General features: G+C 39.9%; 1 protein-coding gene across 8 annotated transcripts in view; it reads right to left on the bottom strand.

Annotated features, from left to right (window-relative positions):
- Positions 1 to 546: 546 nt before the first annotated feature.
- Positions 547 to 18,537, bottom strand: part of TGFBR3 (transforming growth factor beta receptor 3) — a 205,369-nt gene continuing 187,378 nt past the window's right edge. For 4 of the 8 annotated variants that reach the window (XM_054476513.2, XM_054476499.2, XM_063664856.1 and 1 more), the window contains exons 15-17: positions 18,323 to 18,364; positions 15,858 to 15,965; positions 547 to 4,044 (exon numbers count right to left, since the gene is read on the bottom strand). In XM_054476513.2, the coding sequence (XP_054332488.1) occupies positions 3,926 to 4,044; positions 15,858 to 15,965; positions 18,323 to 18,364 (269 nt within the window). In that variant the 3' untranslated portion in view covers positions 547 to 3,925. Of the gene's footprint in view, positions 4,045 to 7,573; positions 7,702 to 15,857; positions 15,966 to 18,322; positions 18,365 to 18,537 lie in introns of those variants that run through there. The other 4 variants (XM_054476518.2, XM_054476526.2, XM_063664862.1 and 1 more) reach the window with 1 other exon arrangement.

The following is an 18,537-nucleotide window of genomic DNA, read 5'->3' as shown; positions in this document are numbered from 1 at the left end:
CAAGAGACAATGGCTCTTGAGCAGTGTGCAACAACAGCCAGAGTAGGAATAAGTCAGAGGTTTGAAGAAAGAGACATTTTAGAGGTAGAATAACACTTGGACTTACTGATTTGGGAAGAGGGGAGCCAAAGAGGCTGTAGTTAGATTCCCAGGTTTCTGGCTTGGACAACTGGAAGACGATGGTACCACATGGAGATACGGAATGCTGGAAGCAGCACTGGGATATTTGAAGGGGCTGAAAATAGTAGAGCTTAAATGTGTATTATGTTTCTTTCTTTGACTCTGGGAGATTGACAGAAGGCCCAGGAATGGTTTCCAGGGCGAGACACCCACTTCCAAGTCTCCTGCCATGTTTTTCTGAGAAGAGCGACAGCTCCTGCTGCACTCTTCTTCTAGTCCGTCCACCCTTCCCTCTGCTCTGGACCTCTTAGCCTTTCTCCTCCCACTTCCTCATCAACACAGAGCAGACGATCCATTCAGGAGAAAGTCACAGTGAAAAAAGTTACACGAGCCTGAGGGCGGAATTTAATGATAACAAGACACATATTAATAATTGATATATATCTTATTATGCACAGATAAAAGACTTAAAACTGTGGTTATCAAAACTATACATCTAAGCATCTTCACAAAATAGCTGACACACTGAACAGAGAAAAGAATACAACAGGGGTGTTCAAACTGGCCACAGGGATTTTAAGGGTACTCTTTTTACCCTCATAGATGATGAAAACCAGCAACAAAATCAGGCTCATTCAGGAAAAACCAGAAGAGAGAAGTATTGTATTTGGAAACTGATAATAGTCCTTTTTAGAAAAACATCTGTCAGTTTCATGAACAACCCCCAGATAAAACAAACATGAAAAAAATCACATAGGACTCACCCAACAAAATGTGCTCTGTTAACATAACCAGCAGTACAATCATCATTCAAACCATGAGGTAGTTACAGTACAAAAAGACTGGCACGCGTGTGAGCACCCCACACACACTCACAATCATGCCCACTAAGAACACAAGCAGGAAATGGATTTACAATCTTATTACAAGGCAAGGAAAAAACCATTTTTTTGTTTAGAAAATGCTATAGAAACAGTTTAGACAGAAGAAATCTCTGGCTTTTTAAAATACAGAGTAACAGCTGGTAAACACCACATGGTGAAAAGCTATAGCGTATTATACAGACAATCTGCCTTGGAGTTTAGGGCATTTTAACAACAGCTTCGGCATCAAACAAACAACAAAATGGCCTCTGGAAATTAAGGGTGTAGCCTGCAGAAATAACAAAAGACTGCAGATAGAAGAGTTCAGCTGAAATACAACAATACTTTTGAAGAAACTTGTAGTACACGTTATAAAAGTAGAGCTTGTACTTTGTATTAAAACTGTAAAGTGTGAAGCAATTAGAAATACTGTAATGAGAAGCTAGGGAGAAAATACCTTATTTTTTTCATGTTCATTTTTTAGAAACATTTCAGCAATACTTAACAACATTCACTCTCCATTATGAGATTAGGTTTTATCGACACAGATTTCTTGATCTGAATAATAATTCTGACAATGAGACCCAAACAAATAAAAGGTGATTTTTTCCTCTCTCTCTCTTTTAAAAAGATCTTTTGGTTTGCATCTATAAATTTGTAAATTAATTTTAAATTATTTATAAAATCATTGGCAATGTAGCATCTCTCTTAAAAATATATATTTAAATATATTACAGAAGGTTTTAACCCTGTCCTTCTAAGACATCCATCTTTTAATATCTCCTAATAGCTAATTTTCTTTTTAACACGATGGAAAAGATTTTTTAAAAAAGCAAAGGACTGATCGAAAGAATTCACAGTAGCTGAAATTAAACATTTCATATGGAGTAACTTAAATTTATCTAAAACACTTAAATATATCTTTATACACAAATTTTGTAGTAAAATATAGCTATAAGTGACTTAAAGACTCTAGTCTTCTTTGAAGACATCTTTAAACTTTTTTATACATAGAATATGCTGAAACAATACATTCCACTGAAGGTTAGGCAAAGCGCAATATTTTCAAACACAGGTAGCGTAATCTAGGTCCTCCACTCAGATACCCTTCTGTTAAAAAAAAAATTAAAGAAAAAAAAATTCTCTAAACTCATGTCTTCTTCGTTTGTATATGGAAATCTGGAAATTTTTCAGTAGATCAATGTAGACAGCCTGGAAATCTCAGCCCTAAAGTAATCTGTTTTGGTTAAAATGTTCCTTATTGAAAAAAAAAATGTTCCTTATTGAATGTGTGTATCTATCAGGTAAGTCAGATTATTACTCAATAATTTGGTAAAAATGATTGTCAATTTCCACATACTTGTTTCCCATATAGACACTGCCCTGAGGTTTTAAGCTTCATCGGCATTACCTACTGAGGTTCCATTCACAGACAACTAGGCATAACTTCCTTATTTTAAGGGCAGTGGGATTTGCTTATGAATATTTTGGGGGTAGAGTCTATCTTGTTCTACTTATGGAATTCTAAGTTGTTTGGGGAAATTCTGGAAAAAGAATAATTTGCAATGAAGCTATCTTCAGCAGTAAAATAATTTAGCATGATAATTCCCCTCTGGCATTCTTTTTTTTTTTTTTTTTTTTTTTTAACATAGAGGTATCACTGAGCTTATTTTACCTGCAAAGTGGCTTCATATTATTCCATTTAATGAAATTCACCTCAAGCCCTTTTTGATATATTAAATATATGGGATATATTTAAGGCAAGAGAAGTAAGGTAATCCAAATGAGTGCCCTTTTCCAATCTCAGCACTGTCTTGGTGGAACTGGAGACACTATTCAGATAACCAACTGGAGACCAACAGGATTTGCCATGCATTTGCATCTCGCTAGAGTTTGGTTTTTATGAAAGGGCCTATTTTTTTTTAAGTTGACATGTTTTGAGTGGAAACACTCACCCTACCAAATATACTTAAGTTGCAACTCTAAAAGTGTAAGGACATTTTCAAATTTTCTCTTCTTCAACTGAGAAAAATGTGCCTGATGACATATTATATACTTGTACTTGCATACACATAGAAATATATCACTGTGCAAATTCATCCTTGACTTTATAACTGAATTTCACCTCAAATTATACATTAATTTGTCAGAACAAAATATTAGGAATGGGCACAAATCTGTGGCTCCTGATTTTGGTCATTTTCAATTTCTGTAGGCCTGTAAGAAATACAAAATTTGCATTAAGACATTTTGCAGTGGTGTATGCAAGTATGGGAAGAAACAGGAAGCTGATGTCATCAGCTTTGGTTTTGGCCCAGGACACAAGAAAGGAATGTTGCCTTGACACTTGTCAGGGTGCAGTCCCTGAGGGCAGCACCCATCAAGGGACACATCAGACCCCACAGGTTGTGGCAGCAAGGTCAGAAGTGTGCATCCAGACGAAGGTGCAAATTAGACAGGAGGAACGCTTAGAAAGCCTCAAAGCATTTCTTGTTTTACATCTTGGTTCAGATATAAAGAATCTTTGGCCGCATCTCCTCACTGGTTGTACTATCTGGCTATTAACCCTTTATCAACTCCTTGAGTCTGGGTAAAACTCAGGGCCCCAAATTATGGATGTTCTCACCTGGACAAAGCAGCATTTTAAAAACTGGCATGTGTTTCACATTGAAAACCCCCAAACCTGTGAGGGGCTGGTGGAGAAGACCACCATTTTAGCTTTCTCACATGAATTCTAGTGTGGTACAGAAGCCCAGGGTCATGTTTATACTAGCCCTGGGTGTGGGGTGAATACAATGGGTGATCTTTATACTGAAATTCACTCTGTCTTTACAAAGGAACCAAAATCCAGCCCTCTGAGTCTGGACACGAGGCTCAGCCATTGGTCCTGCCCTTGGCAGTAGCTGAGCTGGGCTGGGTGGGCTGGGCTGGGCTGGGTTGGGCTAGGCCGTGCTGCTGCTGGAGCAAGGCGTGCTCTGTGTGCTGCCGATGCTGTGGGCAGCACTGCTGTTTTCCGAGGCTGGCGGGGAGGTGGGGACTTGCTGCCTTCCTGCTGTCTCCCCTGCAGTTAATAAAGAAAAGGCAGAGTCAGAGAAAGACGCATATTATGTATGTGCATTCCTGAAAAGATCATTTATTCCGCATTTGCCATTTTAACCAACGTTTTTCTCAACCAGGGCAGAAGCAACTAGACTAGGTCCCAGATGGCTGGAATACCTTATAAAATAAGGTTTTGCTATTTGTTGTTTTATTTTTAAAGCATCATGAATGGGAAAAAGAAGACAGCTGACTGACAGGCAGCTCTAGTGGCTAAGACCTCTGAGAGTTGATGACAAAGTCCCTGGATTTCAGGGTCTACAACCTTTGATGAAATCACCACCACTTGGTCTGTATGAGCTGGCAGCTGACCAGCACCTGTATTCAGGAAACACCGTCCAACTTCTCTCATAAATATATTGTAGGATTTGGAGGGTGTGACCTTTAAATTGTAGTTAAGAGAACCCTGGAAGTTTGGGAGCCTTGATCTGAATGCACTTGTTAAAAACAGGAGTGAAATATAGACTTTTTCCTAGCTACAGTAGAGAAAGCCTTGTGTGCCAAACAGATAAATTACCTGAGAAATTGGGGTGGGGGATAGCTGCTATTGGAAAAACCTTTTGGGGAAGGGGTTTAGCTGTTTGCACATGGGGACTGCAGTTGCCAGCGAATGGCCTCTCTTCCCCGCTGAGGTTCCCTGTGGGGTGCAGTGTGAGTATCTCCTAACACTTTAAGCATTCCACTTTTCATTACACACCCCACTGCATTTTAGCTAAAGCCATTCATCGTGCCAAATGTGCAGTGCTTTGGAGAGGAAGGAAACCTCAAGTCACACACATGGTTTGCATTTAACAGTGCAAAAGGCCCTAGAGTTAGTCTTCTCTTCGGCAAAACCGGCCTCAGTGCAACCCTCAGAAAATGGCTCTAGGTAGGGAAAAGTGATCAGGGCTCTCCAATAAAAAACACTGCATTTACTTTGAAAAGTCAGAGCATAAACTTCATAAACTTCTTGTAAGCAGCATCCCCTCCTTCAATGTGGGAAACCCCAGAGGGCCAGGCCTGTTTATGAATGAGCCTCCTCTTTCCTGTCATGCTGAAATACACATCTATCAGCTGGAGATAAGCAACCCTCCCAGCTGCTTCATTAAAACAAAACACTCAAGGAAAGGCTCTGCCCTCCAGTGCAGGAACTTGGCCCCATTACTTCCATTCTCTTTCTGGGGCCCCTCAAAAGCCTCTGTGAAAAAAGCAGTTCTGCGAAATGTAGAACTGGCTCATGTCCCTGGGTCTGGTTACAGCTTTTCCTGTCACCCCTTTCACGAACCACACAGCTATACACACTTTTGCATCAACCTCAAAGTATTTATGTGCTTGTTGTAAGTTTGGCCCTTGTTGTACTTCCTCTAATTATCTTTTCTTCTGGGATTGGCGGGATGGATAGAGGACTGGGGTCAATATTCCTGAGAAGCGGAGAAACACGGCTTTTTTTTTTTTTTTTTTTGAGACGGAGTCTCGCTCTGTCCCCTAAGCTGGACTGCAGTGGCGTGATCTTGGCTCACTGCAACCTCCACCTCCCGGGTTCAAGCAATTCTCCTGTCTCAGCCTCCCGAGTAGCTGGGACTACAGGCATGTGCCACTACGCCTGGCTAGTTTTTTATATTACACAGGATTTCACTGTGTTAGCCAGGATGGTATTGATCTCCTGACCTCATGATCGGCCCACCTCGGCCTTCCATAGTGCTGGGATTACAGGCGTGAGCCACCACGCCCGGCTGAAACACTGCTTTTGACTTTTTTGGAAACCTATGTTTTGGACCCTCCCCAGCACTGCCCTCTACTCTTCATGCGTGTGTATAACTAAGGGTGGGGAAATTTGCCTCCGTGGCAATAACTTTCTGCCAAAAATTCACTTTCCCCAGAGTAGTAGCTTTATTTCTAGAAGGAAATCAAATCTCTTAACTATTCAGATGTCAAAACAAAAACAACCTCCAGAGACCCAAAAAACTCTAGATATACTTTAAGAATTCGACTCCCTTACAAACCACGTTGGTCCATACCCGGCTGGATCCTCACATAATCAATTAGAAGGACTAATGTGGCTATGCATGAACCATATTTTAAAAATATTTTTTCCTATTTAAATAAGGATACATCTGAAAAGCAGGCGGCAACTCCACCTTTTTCTTTTTTGGCTCACCTGGGCTTTGTTTGCTCAGCCCAACAGCAGGTAAAAGAGAAGGCCTTGCTTCATCTAGCAATAGGGAGCAAGTGTGCTCCTCCAGGATTTGCCCTGTGCTTGATTATTCACATTCAGGAAAAGTGCCAGGACTATGCCCTGCCCAGGAAGCCTGAATATCTGCTTTCCGATGTCTATTTGCCAAATATAATTTGTTGCCATGTCAGTTTATTTTCATCAGTGCCCATTAAAGAGACCTTTCAACTTCCCGAGTTTTGGGAACTCTTGTTCTGGTAATGCAAAACACTTCAAAACAAAACCCCAAACAAAACAAAGAAGCCTCCGCACTCAAGACTGCAGGATGCATCTCACCAGCTGGATAAGTCAAGTTAACCTAATATTATATTGATTTTGATCCAATAATGGGCCAAGGTGAGTCTCTATCTGAGAATCTGCTGGGAAATATTGAAAGTCCCCTCTTTAGACTATCCTTTCCAGTTCTGTGGCTATTTTCACATGTAAGATGCAAGGTTTCTCAATACAACCATGTTTTAAAAATAACTCTTCCCTTTTGACAGAATTAAGAAAAAGTTTTTTCACTGTCAAATGGAAGTGATGCCACAGAAAAATTCACCATGAGGAAGAAAGTTGAATGTACAGATGCTTCTACTTAATGGGCCAACAGAGATCCCTGGGTTTTCTGAGATGGGTCTTTGGCTGTCTGCTCTCGACTGCAGTGGTCTCTGATTTCGTGGAGCACCAACTTTCTCTAAAACGTCCCTTGGGTGACAAATATAACAAGGCTGCTCCTGAAGGAGATGGGCAGGGAGGACCTCGTGGCTAAGCAGACTAGGCCCAATTAACACATCTAAGAAATTCAAGGAGGGCGCCTTGCTCGTAAATAAATAGCAAACTTGGCCAGCAGAGGAAATGTACTCAGTCTTCATGCTTTCCTCCTAAAATATCAAACCACATTGAGGGAACAGAGATTTGAGAGGAGGGAGAGTGAGTAGGGGAGAGAGGAATTTGGTGCGTGACATACTCTGGAGGAGTAGGGTACACTGAGGATACGGACACTAAGGATTAATTCCACCCATCTCACAGTTAGCCTATGGCTGGGCCTAGATACTGCCAGAGATGCCTTAAGAAATAGAAAAACAAAGCCAGGTGCGGTCACTTATAGAGCCAGCTACTTAGGAGGCTGAAGGGGGAGGATCTCCTGAGGCCAGGAGTTAGAGACTGCAGTGAGCTATGATCTCACCTGTGAAGAGCCTCTGCACTCCAACCTGGGCAACATAGAGAGACCCTGTCTCTACGGGGGGGGTGGGGGGGGGAGAAAAAAAGAAGCAAAAACAAACAAACAAACAAACAAAAAACATTTCTTAATGGAGAATGTTTTATTTCTTTAGCATGGCATGGAGTTGTCCAGATCTGACTTCCTGCTACCTCTTTGGCGTCTATATTACAACTGGATTCTTATTTCTAAGTCTTTCACCATGGCAGGTCCTGGGGAAGAAACAATTCAAGAAAGATGTGAATAGCATGGGAGGACTCTGTGGGGAAACAATAGAAGAGTTAAAAAGAAAGGTGAGGGGAAGCTTGGTATTTAGGCCAAAGGAGACTACTGCAAATACTCTCCACGAGGATTATTACAAAGAGGAGCAGACAGCTGTTCTTTATCTCCCTAGAGGGCAGAACATGAGGAAATGAGTTTAAATGGCAGGAATAGGGATTTAGGTCAGATAGAAAAGAACTTGCTGATTATGAGGATTGGTTAGTTATAGAGGGAATTCATGGAATCTCCTTCTCAGGAGATATTTAAGCATAGGATTGAAAACCATATACCTGGGGGCACTTTAGATTTAATATTCTTTGATGCTAGAAAGAAAATAAAGATATTTTCTTCTAGGTCTATGTGTTGGATGCGATTTTGTATCAGTTAATGTCTCAGTTTCTTGATCTCCTAACTGTACTTAATTCACAAGCTCACTCTTTAAGCAGAGTGAACGATACTACCTTTAACTTAGAGAAGTCTTCAATCACTTTTTATCATTTTCAAATTTCATTCCTCTCCAGCCTCCACATGAAAGACTCTTGTTTTGCAGCAAAATTCTCCAGGAGGGGTGAGTTAGATGTTGTTAGAAGTCACGGGGAAAAGACTATATCAAGAATTAAAGTTTTTCACAATGTCCTGCCTACTACTTTCTTTCTATATTCCTGCAGTGTGGCCAACCTGTTTGTATATGGACTTTGGTTTTCTGTGGTATCTTCCCTGCCTTTGTGGCCCCTGAATAGGATGCAAAGTCTGATAATAACTAAGAAGAGAAGAAAAGCAAGAGGGAAAGAGAAATCAGGTGGAGGAGGAAGGCTGTCCTCCACAGCTATCGCTACAACCCTGAGTCAGAAACTGGACTTGAAGCTCTGGTTTGTTCAATGGCTAGACTTGCTACCTTAGTAGGTGTACTCGTTGTGTTTCCCTTTAGTCAACACAGAGATAATCGCTACTTCACAGGGTTATTAGGGTGAGCGTACTTAAAACAAGAAATGCGTAATAAAAGCTTTTTCAACTTTAAGGCTGCTTTGATGTGTAAGCAGAAAAAAAATCTAAGCATGTAAGGAACACTGTTTCACAGAGCACAATAAAATGCTGAAGTTTTGAATTAGGTGTGCCCATCCCAACTCATCGGGCAGTTTTCAACAACCCTCCATGTAACACACCATGTGTTCTTAAAGCAAAAGTTAAGCGCATACCCAAAAGTCCACCCGAGTCAGGTAAGAGGTTTTCATTAGAAGCAGCTCTGGAGGTGCCAATGTGTTCAGAGGCCTGAGGTTTCTCCAGGTTCCCAAGTGTAGCCCGATGAAAAGAGAAACAGCAAGAAGACAGACTAAGGTGTGATAAGGTAGGAGGCAAGAGACCAAGTCCCAGGGATCAGACAGATGCAGCTGGAACAGATGGAAACCCCAATGTGACTGTAAAGAAGGCAGGCTCCACTCTCTTTTCACTCAAATGCCCATATCATTATTTTATAAAACCATTAAACACAGAGGTTAAGATGAATGCCTTCAGCTTTCCTGGTGTCTACTGGTGTGTCTTTTTCTCTCAAAAAACAAAGCACCTCCCGGAGCATCTGGCCATTCATACCCTTCCCCCTTCTTCTCACCCTCCCCTCAGTTTCCATGAAAGGTTAATAGAAAACTTAATTCTTCAGATTAGAAACACTTCTTCTTTCTCCAGTGAGACTTCCCTTGTCAGTTCTCCATTTTTCTCACACAGTTCATCAGGTCATTGCTTTCCTAAAGGTTGGCATGTGTGCCTGTAGCTGGGTTTCTGCCTGAGCCAATCTGTTTATAATCAGTCTGTTTGGTTATTCTCTTCCTCTGAATATACGGGAACTCCATAACAGCAAGGACTTTGTGTTGCTCATGGCTATTTTACCAGTGCCTAGAATAGTGTTGGCATTTAACAATAGCTTAAAAAATCCATTGAATAAGTGAGTGAAAGAACGAATACATGAGTGAATAAACCAAAAAAATTTAGCTGATACTAAACAGAGGCAAAAAGAAAAACCAAAATACATGTTAATTAATGTTTATTATCTGATAAGCAGAAGGAAGATAAAAAGATTATGGCTACGTGACCTTTGAATTTGTAATAACAGAACAGGAAGAGAAGAGTGAACTCTGAATCAAGAAAGCAAGCCTCCAGTCCTGACCGCTGTGCCTGTGTAACTTTGAGCTGGTCACATCAGTTCTCTGGGCTCAGTTTTCTCGCTATGTAAAAAGGAAATGCTGATGCAGACTAGTAATTTTCCAAGGACTCCCTTTAAGAAACTGATTTAAAAAAAAAAAAAAAAAAAAGCAAGGGTACGACTTTGCATAGAGATAGTGAACTTAAAGGCACTGACTTGCATTCCTTTCCCAAATCTTACCAGAATGACAGTAAATGGTCTTTTAAAGGCATAAACACATGAAAACAAAGATAACAAAAGTAAAGATAACAGCAATAAAATATTGGAAGCTGGTGAGGAAATGGGTGAGTGGCAACTGACTTGGCAGACTCAAGAGAGCCGAAACCTAAGCCAACAGTGGGAAAAACTGAGAAACAAGCAATTTATGTCACCAAACCCTTAAAAAACTCAGGGAATGGTGGCATCAGGCACCTCTGGAAACCTCCGTTGAACATGTGGCTATAAGCAAGAGGGGTTGGCTGAACTATGTGAGAAGCAGAATAGTTCTCTAAATTTCTTCCCTCACTCCACTGGGCTGAGATCTGCCCTTCCTAATTCAGGAAGAAGTCGAGAAATTTACTCTCTTAAGAGGAGGAAACTGAAGGTTCCAGGAATGATCAACACCAGGCACATTTGAGGGCAAGAGTACCACATTCAAAAGGGGGGATTCAGCAAACATATATTAATACGTATTTTGGCTCACCTGGGCATCTTTTGCTCAGCCTAAAAGGAGATAAAGCCAGATGGCCTTGCCTCATCTAGCAACAGTGAGACTCTGAATCAAGAAAGTAGGGTTCCACTCCTACTTTGTAACAAATTTGTCTCCTGCAGAATTTGCCATGCGCTTCACTATTTGCATTTGGGAAAAGTGCCAGGACTATACCCTGGCCGGGAAGTCTGGATATTTGCTTTCCGGTGTCTATTTGCCAAATATAATTTGTTGCCATGTCAGTTTATTTTAATCAGTGCCCATTATAAAGGTCTTTCAACAGCCAGTCCTATACCTTTCAAGCAGGAGACAGAAAAACATATTTTATGGAAGCCTGAAGAGCTAAAGAGGAAAGATCCAATGATGAGGTATCAGGGGTTCATCAATAAAATGGCCCAGTCAGATCACCCTAAAGAAGTTCACAATCAATACATCCTACCCACAGCTTAGAATTTCCTCATTCTTTTTTTTTCTTATTCTTAAATAATCCTATATTAATATTCTCAGATGATATTGCACCCATGAAACAAGAATAGAACTTTTCTTAAAAGAAAAGAAATTCACAGGAAAAAAGTTATTAGAATTAAAAAAGTTACTGGAATTAAAAAATTTGAAGCCAGTATTAAAAACTCAGTAGAAAACTGAAAGATAAAGATGAGAAAATCTCCCAGAAAATAAAGAAAGCAGAAACATGGAAAACAGGAAAGAAAGGAAAATTAAAGGACAAGAGGTTCAACTTTCAAATAAAATGATTTCTAAAATGAGAGAAAACAGAAAAAAGGGGGTGAGAAAAAAATAAATCATTCTTAAAAATCTCAGTACTACTGAAAGATATGAGTTTCTAAACTGAAAGGGCCCAATTAGTGACCAGCATAATGTATAAACATACACCTAATTCAAGAGATATCATTGTAAAATTTCTTCCAGAAAGAAAAAACAGGTTATATACAAAAGGGATCAGGAATCTGCACAGCTCTGAACTTCTCAACAGCAATCCTCAGAGCTAGAAGACAATGAGGAGGGCTTTCAAAAGTCTGAAGGAAAAAGCGTCTATAATCTAACATTCTATACCTTGCCAAACTGTCTACCAGGTGTTTCTGTTAAATGAGGATATTTTCAGACATGCAAGGTGTGAAAAACATTTGCGTCCTATGTACGCTTTAAACCCGGAAGAAGAAAGGCAGGAGATACATGACGCAGGACATCCACAACTCAAAAGAGAAGTGAAGGGAAGGCACACAATGGTAGCGAAGAAGATCAGAGGAAGACGGCAGCGTCCAGAAATGGAGCGAACCGTTTCAGACAGGAGCAGGTCAGAGGCTCCAGGAAAGAGCTGAAGAAAAGGAATCAGTAGAACATTCCATATGTCTCAATGTATTAAAAGGAGATTGAGACAGCTGGTAGGGTCTGCAGAAGAATTAATGATAAATACATAGAAAATTAAGCTGATGACTGAGGCAGGAGAATGGCAGGAACCTGGGAGGCGGAGCTTGCAGTGAGCCAAGATTGCGCCATTGCACTCCAGCCTGGGTGACACAGCAAGACTCTGTCTCAAAAAAAAAAAAAAAGAAAAAAAGAAAAAACAGAAAAGAAAATTAAGCTAATGGGGTAGGGTGGGGAAAGATAGTAATACATTCTAGGGAAAATTAAAAGTCATGCAAGGTATTATACTACATGAGTTAACTGTGATTAGCATTTAGGTAGTCATAATAATGTAAACAGTAAATGCTGCTCTAACCAAAATGTCAGTACATTTCTATTAAGAGGATGGTGGGGGAAGGGGACGTTTTCCATAACAGGAGGTCTAGAGCAAAGGTGTAAACCTGCAAAGTCAAAAAGCAGCAATAGACTCAGGTTATTTAGAAGTATGGATTAACGTCCAAAAGGATGAGCTAAGCGCCAAAAATAAATGCTCTGGGGAGTGAGAAAAGAAGGTAAGGACAGTAGGGGTTTGATTTTTTTTCATAACGAGTCTTGTAGGATTATTTCAACCTTTAAACTATTTGCATGTACTACTTTGATAAAGCTAAAAAGTTTTACTAGAAAATAAAAATAAAAGCATTTGTTCCTCCCTTCAAGAAAAAAACAGATAAGATTTTGCATGTGACTTTAGGGACCTGCATGGACTAGAAGTTAGGGACCCCTGAACTATGTAGGGTTCCTAGGAGCATGAACATTCTATGGTTCCAGCACCATTTCAGCCCCCAAGCACCCCTCCTCTCTACAGCATCTTAGGAGAGAATGTAAGTTTTAGGAATGGAGTTTTCCAAACAGAATTAATCCAGCCTTAAGGGAATATCTCTTATTGTGCCCAGAGTTGTCATATGATAAAGTGGGAACCCAGTCTTTGTAGACTAACACACATTCCAGGTATGTAAGTAGATATCCACAATCCAAATTTGTGACTTGGTTTTGTGCTCTGTGCTGCATATGAAATGGAAAGCGTAAACAAAGGGAAAGTTATTCAAATTAAGGATTGTTTTTCACACAGAGGCAGATGCTATCTGAACCCCCAAATACAGCATATACTATCTGTGAGTTCCACAGCTTCAATTACTGTTGAAATTGAATGGACTGAGCTAGTATTTGTATCCTAGCTCTCCCCATTGCCCACTGCATTATAATCTTCCTTATTAATCTAAATTGCTGCTAGCTGGCCCAGGTAAGAAACTGAAGGGGTTCTGGAAAAGAACTATCATGTGGTCCTGAAGTGAGTCTTCTTCATGCTTGTATGATGCTGGTATTCCTCAAGAGTAATCTATAAAATGAACCAGAGGCTACAGTTTTTAATAAAAAGTAATTTTGAAGCTGTTTCATAAGTCATGCCAATGGATTTTAAGCCCAAATGACAGTGTCTATAAACCTTTTACCTTCTGAATCAGTGTAATTCATTTTGCTGGAAAGCATCGCAGGAGGGAGGTCTTTGGTTTCATTTTTCTTAAATTTACTTACAACCTATTTCTACATTAACAGTACTTTAAAGGCCCTCCTGAAGTCTCTGGCTTGGGGGATAAAGGATCAGTAACAACAGACTTCCAAATTCAATGAGCATGAATACATGCCATACAACCAAGCTTTGCTTTTTATCAGGTTTGTGTGCTTGGCTGTGGGTAACAGTCTGGATTATTGGGGGGATTTCAGTGGGGCATGTTCCAGTAGTGAGTATTATCTGGTTGCCCTATATTCTGCCTGGACCTGGCTTCCTGGCCCAAGATTAGCTTTGAGAGTGCAGCTGTGTGACCAAGGCCAGTCAGTGGCTGAGCAGGCACATGGTAAACATCTGTGGGTGACCCAGTCTTCTTGGAGTACTTTCAAACTCATTCCCAACAGCCAACACAGGCTGCCAACACCCCTAGAACCTCTCAGCCAGGCAGGAGGTTGGAAAAGTTGCAAAGAACTGTTAGCTTGAGATCTGAACATGTCAGTATTCCTGCAACAAAATTACTTACTTTAAAATGCTGCTCTGCTAAATTCTGTCTTTCTGGTCCTTTTATAAACTGTTCATGAGGGAGAATCCTCTTAAACTGATTCACAGATGGTTATATAATACTCAGAATCATGACACTGGAGTCTTATTTATTTTGAGACAACTTCTCTCTCTGTCGCCCAGGCTGGAGTGCAGTGGCACCATCACAGCTCACTTCAGCCTCAACCTCCCAGGTTCAAGCGATCCCCACCTCAGCCAGCTGGGACAAGAGATGCACACCACCATGCCATGCTAGTTTTTGTGTTTTTTTGTAGAGACAGGGTTTCACTATGTTGCCCAGGCTGGTCTTGAACTCCTGGGCTCAAGCGATCCTCCCGCCCCAGCCTCCCAAAATGCTAGGATTATGAGAAGTCATTTTTTAATCTTTCACGTAAACATACTTCACTCAAAGTATCCTGACTAGGAACAAGCATTTGAGGACTCAAAGTCTCTCTATTCAAGTCTACATTTTTGCCAAGAGGTTGCCTTTTGGGTGAATGTCCCATGCTAGGCATGAAAGAGTTCATTCCTCTCCTTCTGGCATAATCTAAAATACCTCAGGCAGGAGATGTAGTATTTAAAGTGAAAATTCTGATTTGAATCTGACACTTTTAACTATCAGAGGATCACTGTGTCAAGCTTTTATTCTCAACAGCTTGACGTTTTGTCTAGCAATCACGAGGGTAAAGATATGACTCTCCAAAATATCCTTCAGTACTTCCTTCCTCTTTAAATCAGCCATCCTTTCAGCCTGGCCCAAGGGGAAGCCAAAGATCATGGCATTCATTGGTTTAATGGACAATTAATGAAATTCTAAATAGAGAAGCTGGGCCTGCCACTTGCCTCTGACGGATCAATCTAGCACAGTTTACCTAGGTTCACAGCGTAAAACTACAAGGATCCAAGAACAAACAAGAACAAGACTAACTAGTTCTCTAGAATGCCACAAAATGCATGTCACTCTTTCCCATAGTTGTAAGGAAACTAAGAATCAATAGCAGGGCAATCCATTTGTTCTTTCTCCATTGCACTAAAGACTCCCTTTGCTGGCCTGCATTCTGCATTGGGGTCAGAACAGGTTCTCTCATCAGGCTAGTATGTTTCAACCTTGGGAGTGGTAGGGAGGAGCACATCTGAATTTTGAAGATTGAGGGATAATAGCTTGAAAATGAAGTGCTCTGTTTCATCACTTTTATTTTATTTTTTTTTCAGTTCATGGAAATCTATTTAGAAAATTTAACTTTATAGAAAAACATGAAAATTTTATGTTTTATCAAAGAAGACATAGCATGGGTTAAAAAAAGGTCGAGAAAATCTAGTTTAAGTCATTGATTAAGGACTCTGATGGACAGTGCTCAATACCTTGGCAGGTGTGGTAATAAAATCTTGGCTTTCTTTTTCACTTCCTCTCATTTATATGCCTATCCTTAAGTCTTTGGTTTTGACGGAATGGTTTGTATTTCTGTACACTGTCTGCATTAACTTTAAACTCTAACAACAAAGTAGCTTTATTAGCAGCTAAATTTCACCAACATCACAATTGCAATTAGCACAAATAGTTTAAACATTCCTTTTCTTTCCACCGTTTATGGCAAATTATACTTTTGTAAAACCCAATTTATACCAAATATGTAAATGTATAAATAGCAGGAATGAACTTTCTCTTTCATTCGTTATTTCATCCAACAAAACACTGAGTGTCTATTGTGTGGCAGGAACACAAGCTGTTCACCAACTCATACTCAACAGTCACACTAACCTGTGTGAGAATAGATGTACCACAAGGCCCCCGTCAGGAGTGCTCCGATCACAAAGGCTGCAAACGCAATGCCCATCACCGTTAGGGTGTCCAGACCATGGAAAATTGCTATAAAGGAGAGAAACCGACACACACAACTTTTCAGTTAGTCTGTATCATACATTGCAATTTTATATTTGTTTCACAAGCACTGTCATAAAGGTTAAGCACTAATAAAATCCGAGAATGCAATGACGATTCCAATAAAATACACCGTATTTTGTAACTTGCAAATTTTTTTTCAAAGGAGAAATGAAATTATCAGGTTTCCAAAGTATTCTCAGCTTGCAATTTATTTTGATCAACAAACTAACTAAAACATCAGATTTGCAAACTCTGTAAAATCTTAAGTCTGTCATCTCATTGTCTCACTCTGAGGACCTGCTATTTGAATGCAGGGTGGCTTGAAAATTCACAGGTTAAGATGCTTTGGAAAATAAAGTGAACTTCCATGATCAAAATCTGGCTTATTGCTGCTTATTCACTGAACACCTCCAAAAATGACACACTGCACAGAAAATACACACCTTAGAATACTTTATACACGTATTTTTGTGAACACTTACAAGTATGAAAGATAACAGAAAGAAAGGAGAATACAGAATAAAAATAAACTATTCCTGTGGATTATAACATTTCACCGATCTCCTCACATTAAGCTCTTAATCTTAACAGCTTCATATTGTGTCATTTAAAACAACCTACTTTTTAACACTTTTCCAACCATGATCTTTCTATGAGGGGAACGGAAATACTTCCCAGTGGGGAGTGATGTCAGTTTTATGGTCAGCAAAACATATAAATAGAACCAATTGTTTCTCCATTTGGCAAAGGTTTTTATATTTGAAATTAATTCCAGGCCCCAGAAATAGAACATTTCCTTTCATTTAAGAGAACTACCTTCTTTGAGTCACCTTATAAAAAGTTAAAATTGGTTTCCAAGGGAGAGAAGTTTTTGGTAGAATACAATTTCTAAGGTCTCTGGGTTTTGAATATAAGTGGGAAATACAGGATCTCCCCACTATTATCATACTATTCCTACTTTCTGCTCCAGTCAGAAGCAACTCCAGTGATCGCTATATAAATTAAATCCCTGCCTTTCAACTCACTTCAATGTAAAGAAAGCTATTTTTTTACATTGAAGATTGCCATACACTCCTGTGACCTTTGAGCAGCCCAGCACTCCAAAGGCTCGGGGAAAGTATGCCGTGGTAGAACGAATCTGGAAGGATCCAAACTCCCAAGTTCTGGTCCCCACTCTTCTAGACCTGTGCTTTTTGGTGTGTTCATTTAACTTCTGAAAAATGCGGATAGCTTTAGTCACTTGCTTAAGTCGGGGTCAACACCTGAGTTTGTAAAATGGATGAAGATCCACTAGATGGAGGAAGAGGTGGGAAGAGCTCCCTAGAGGTGAAGTTGAACCAAGCCATCAACCTATTTAATCTAGTCCTTAGAACTGATATTAGAAGATGATTTGCCTTTTTATACCCACAGATGCAAAAATTGAACATGATTACAAGCTTTTAGTGAAATTATTCTAAATTTCCAAAGATGGATATGTGTCCATATGTGCCTCTCTTTGAGTTCATATTGTTCCATAATTTAAAAAAAATAATAATCCACTTAAGACAATGGTTTATGAAGCGCTTTGTGAAAGGAATTTTCCAGACTGATTGTTAAATGTAGTGAAGAATCAGCCGTGGAGACTAATCCTGGGCATCTTAGGAAAGGAAAAAAAGCACAGATTCACAAATTCCCCTCATGAGACAACATTATCTAGAAGAGTTCTGGGTGGACAGCTGGGAAGTCCAGGTTCAAGCCCTGCCTCAATGCCAATGAGGCAGGAATATTTCTGGGTCAGCATTTTCTTCTGCATAAAACAATGAAATTGGCCTAGACAATTTCCAAGTCCTCATTCTGTAGCAATTGGTGTTGCTTTCTCTTTCATTCTTACATGCTCTTCCTGGTACCCCCAGCCCTTGAACTATGGATTGTCTTAAAAGTATAGCAATGAGTTCCCTTAGCATTACGCCTCTGAGCAGATAAATATTGTTGATAAGACTTAAAGCAAACCGCTTCCATGGCTGTATGTGAATTCTTGCAGGTTAGAACAGACTTAAGCATGCAAGTCATTCACTTATCTCTCTAAATAAGTTACTACCTTCCCATTCAAGCCATACATGCCAATGGATCAACAAATTAATATTTTAAAGGGTAAAGGTGGAAAGGGAAAAAGAAAGCAGGGATAAACAAAGGACAGAGGAAAGGAAAAAATATGAGCAAAAAGGGGAAAGGGGAAGGGGGAAGGGAGAATGAGAGCAGAAGTCTCCTTATCAAAACTCAAAGTTTGGCAAATGTTCACTAACCAACTCATTCTTAGGAAAGCCCAGGAGGTTTTATTTCGAAATAGTTGCATAAAGACTTACGTGGAGAAATTGGATTTGGTTCCTTCATGCTTGGACCTTTTTCTGAAACAAAAAAAAAAATCACAATGTATTCTATGGAGAACCAAGATTTAAGCAAAGGGTCATCAAAGTCTCAGCAGAAACTGACACTTTTCCATTTGTTAATAAATACTTTGAGAAAGCTCTGTCAATGATCCTCTTTAGATATCAAAACTATAATGAGTTACCCAGAAATT

Source organism: Pongo pygmaeus, chromosome 1, assembly GCF_028885625.2.
Source record: "Pongo pygmaeus isolate AG05252 chromosome 1, NHGRI_mPonPyg2-v2.0_pri, whole genome shotgun sequence".
NCBI classification, from domain to species: domain Eukaryota; kingdom Metazoa; phylum Chordata; class Mammalia; order Primates; family Hominidae; genus Pongo; species Pongo pygmaeus.
Note: the sequence above shows the minus strand (reverse complement) of the source record. Positions and strands in the feature narration are given on the sequence as shown.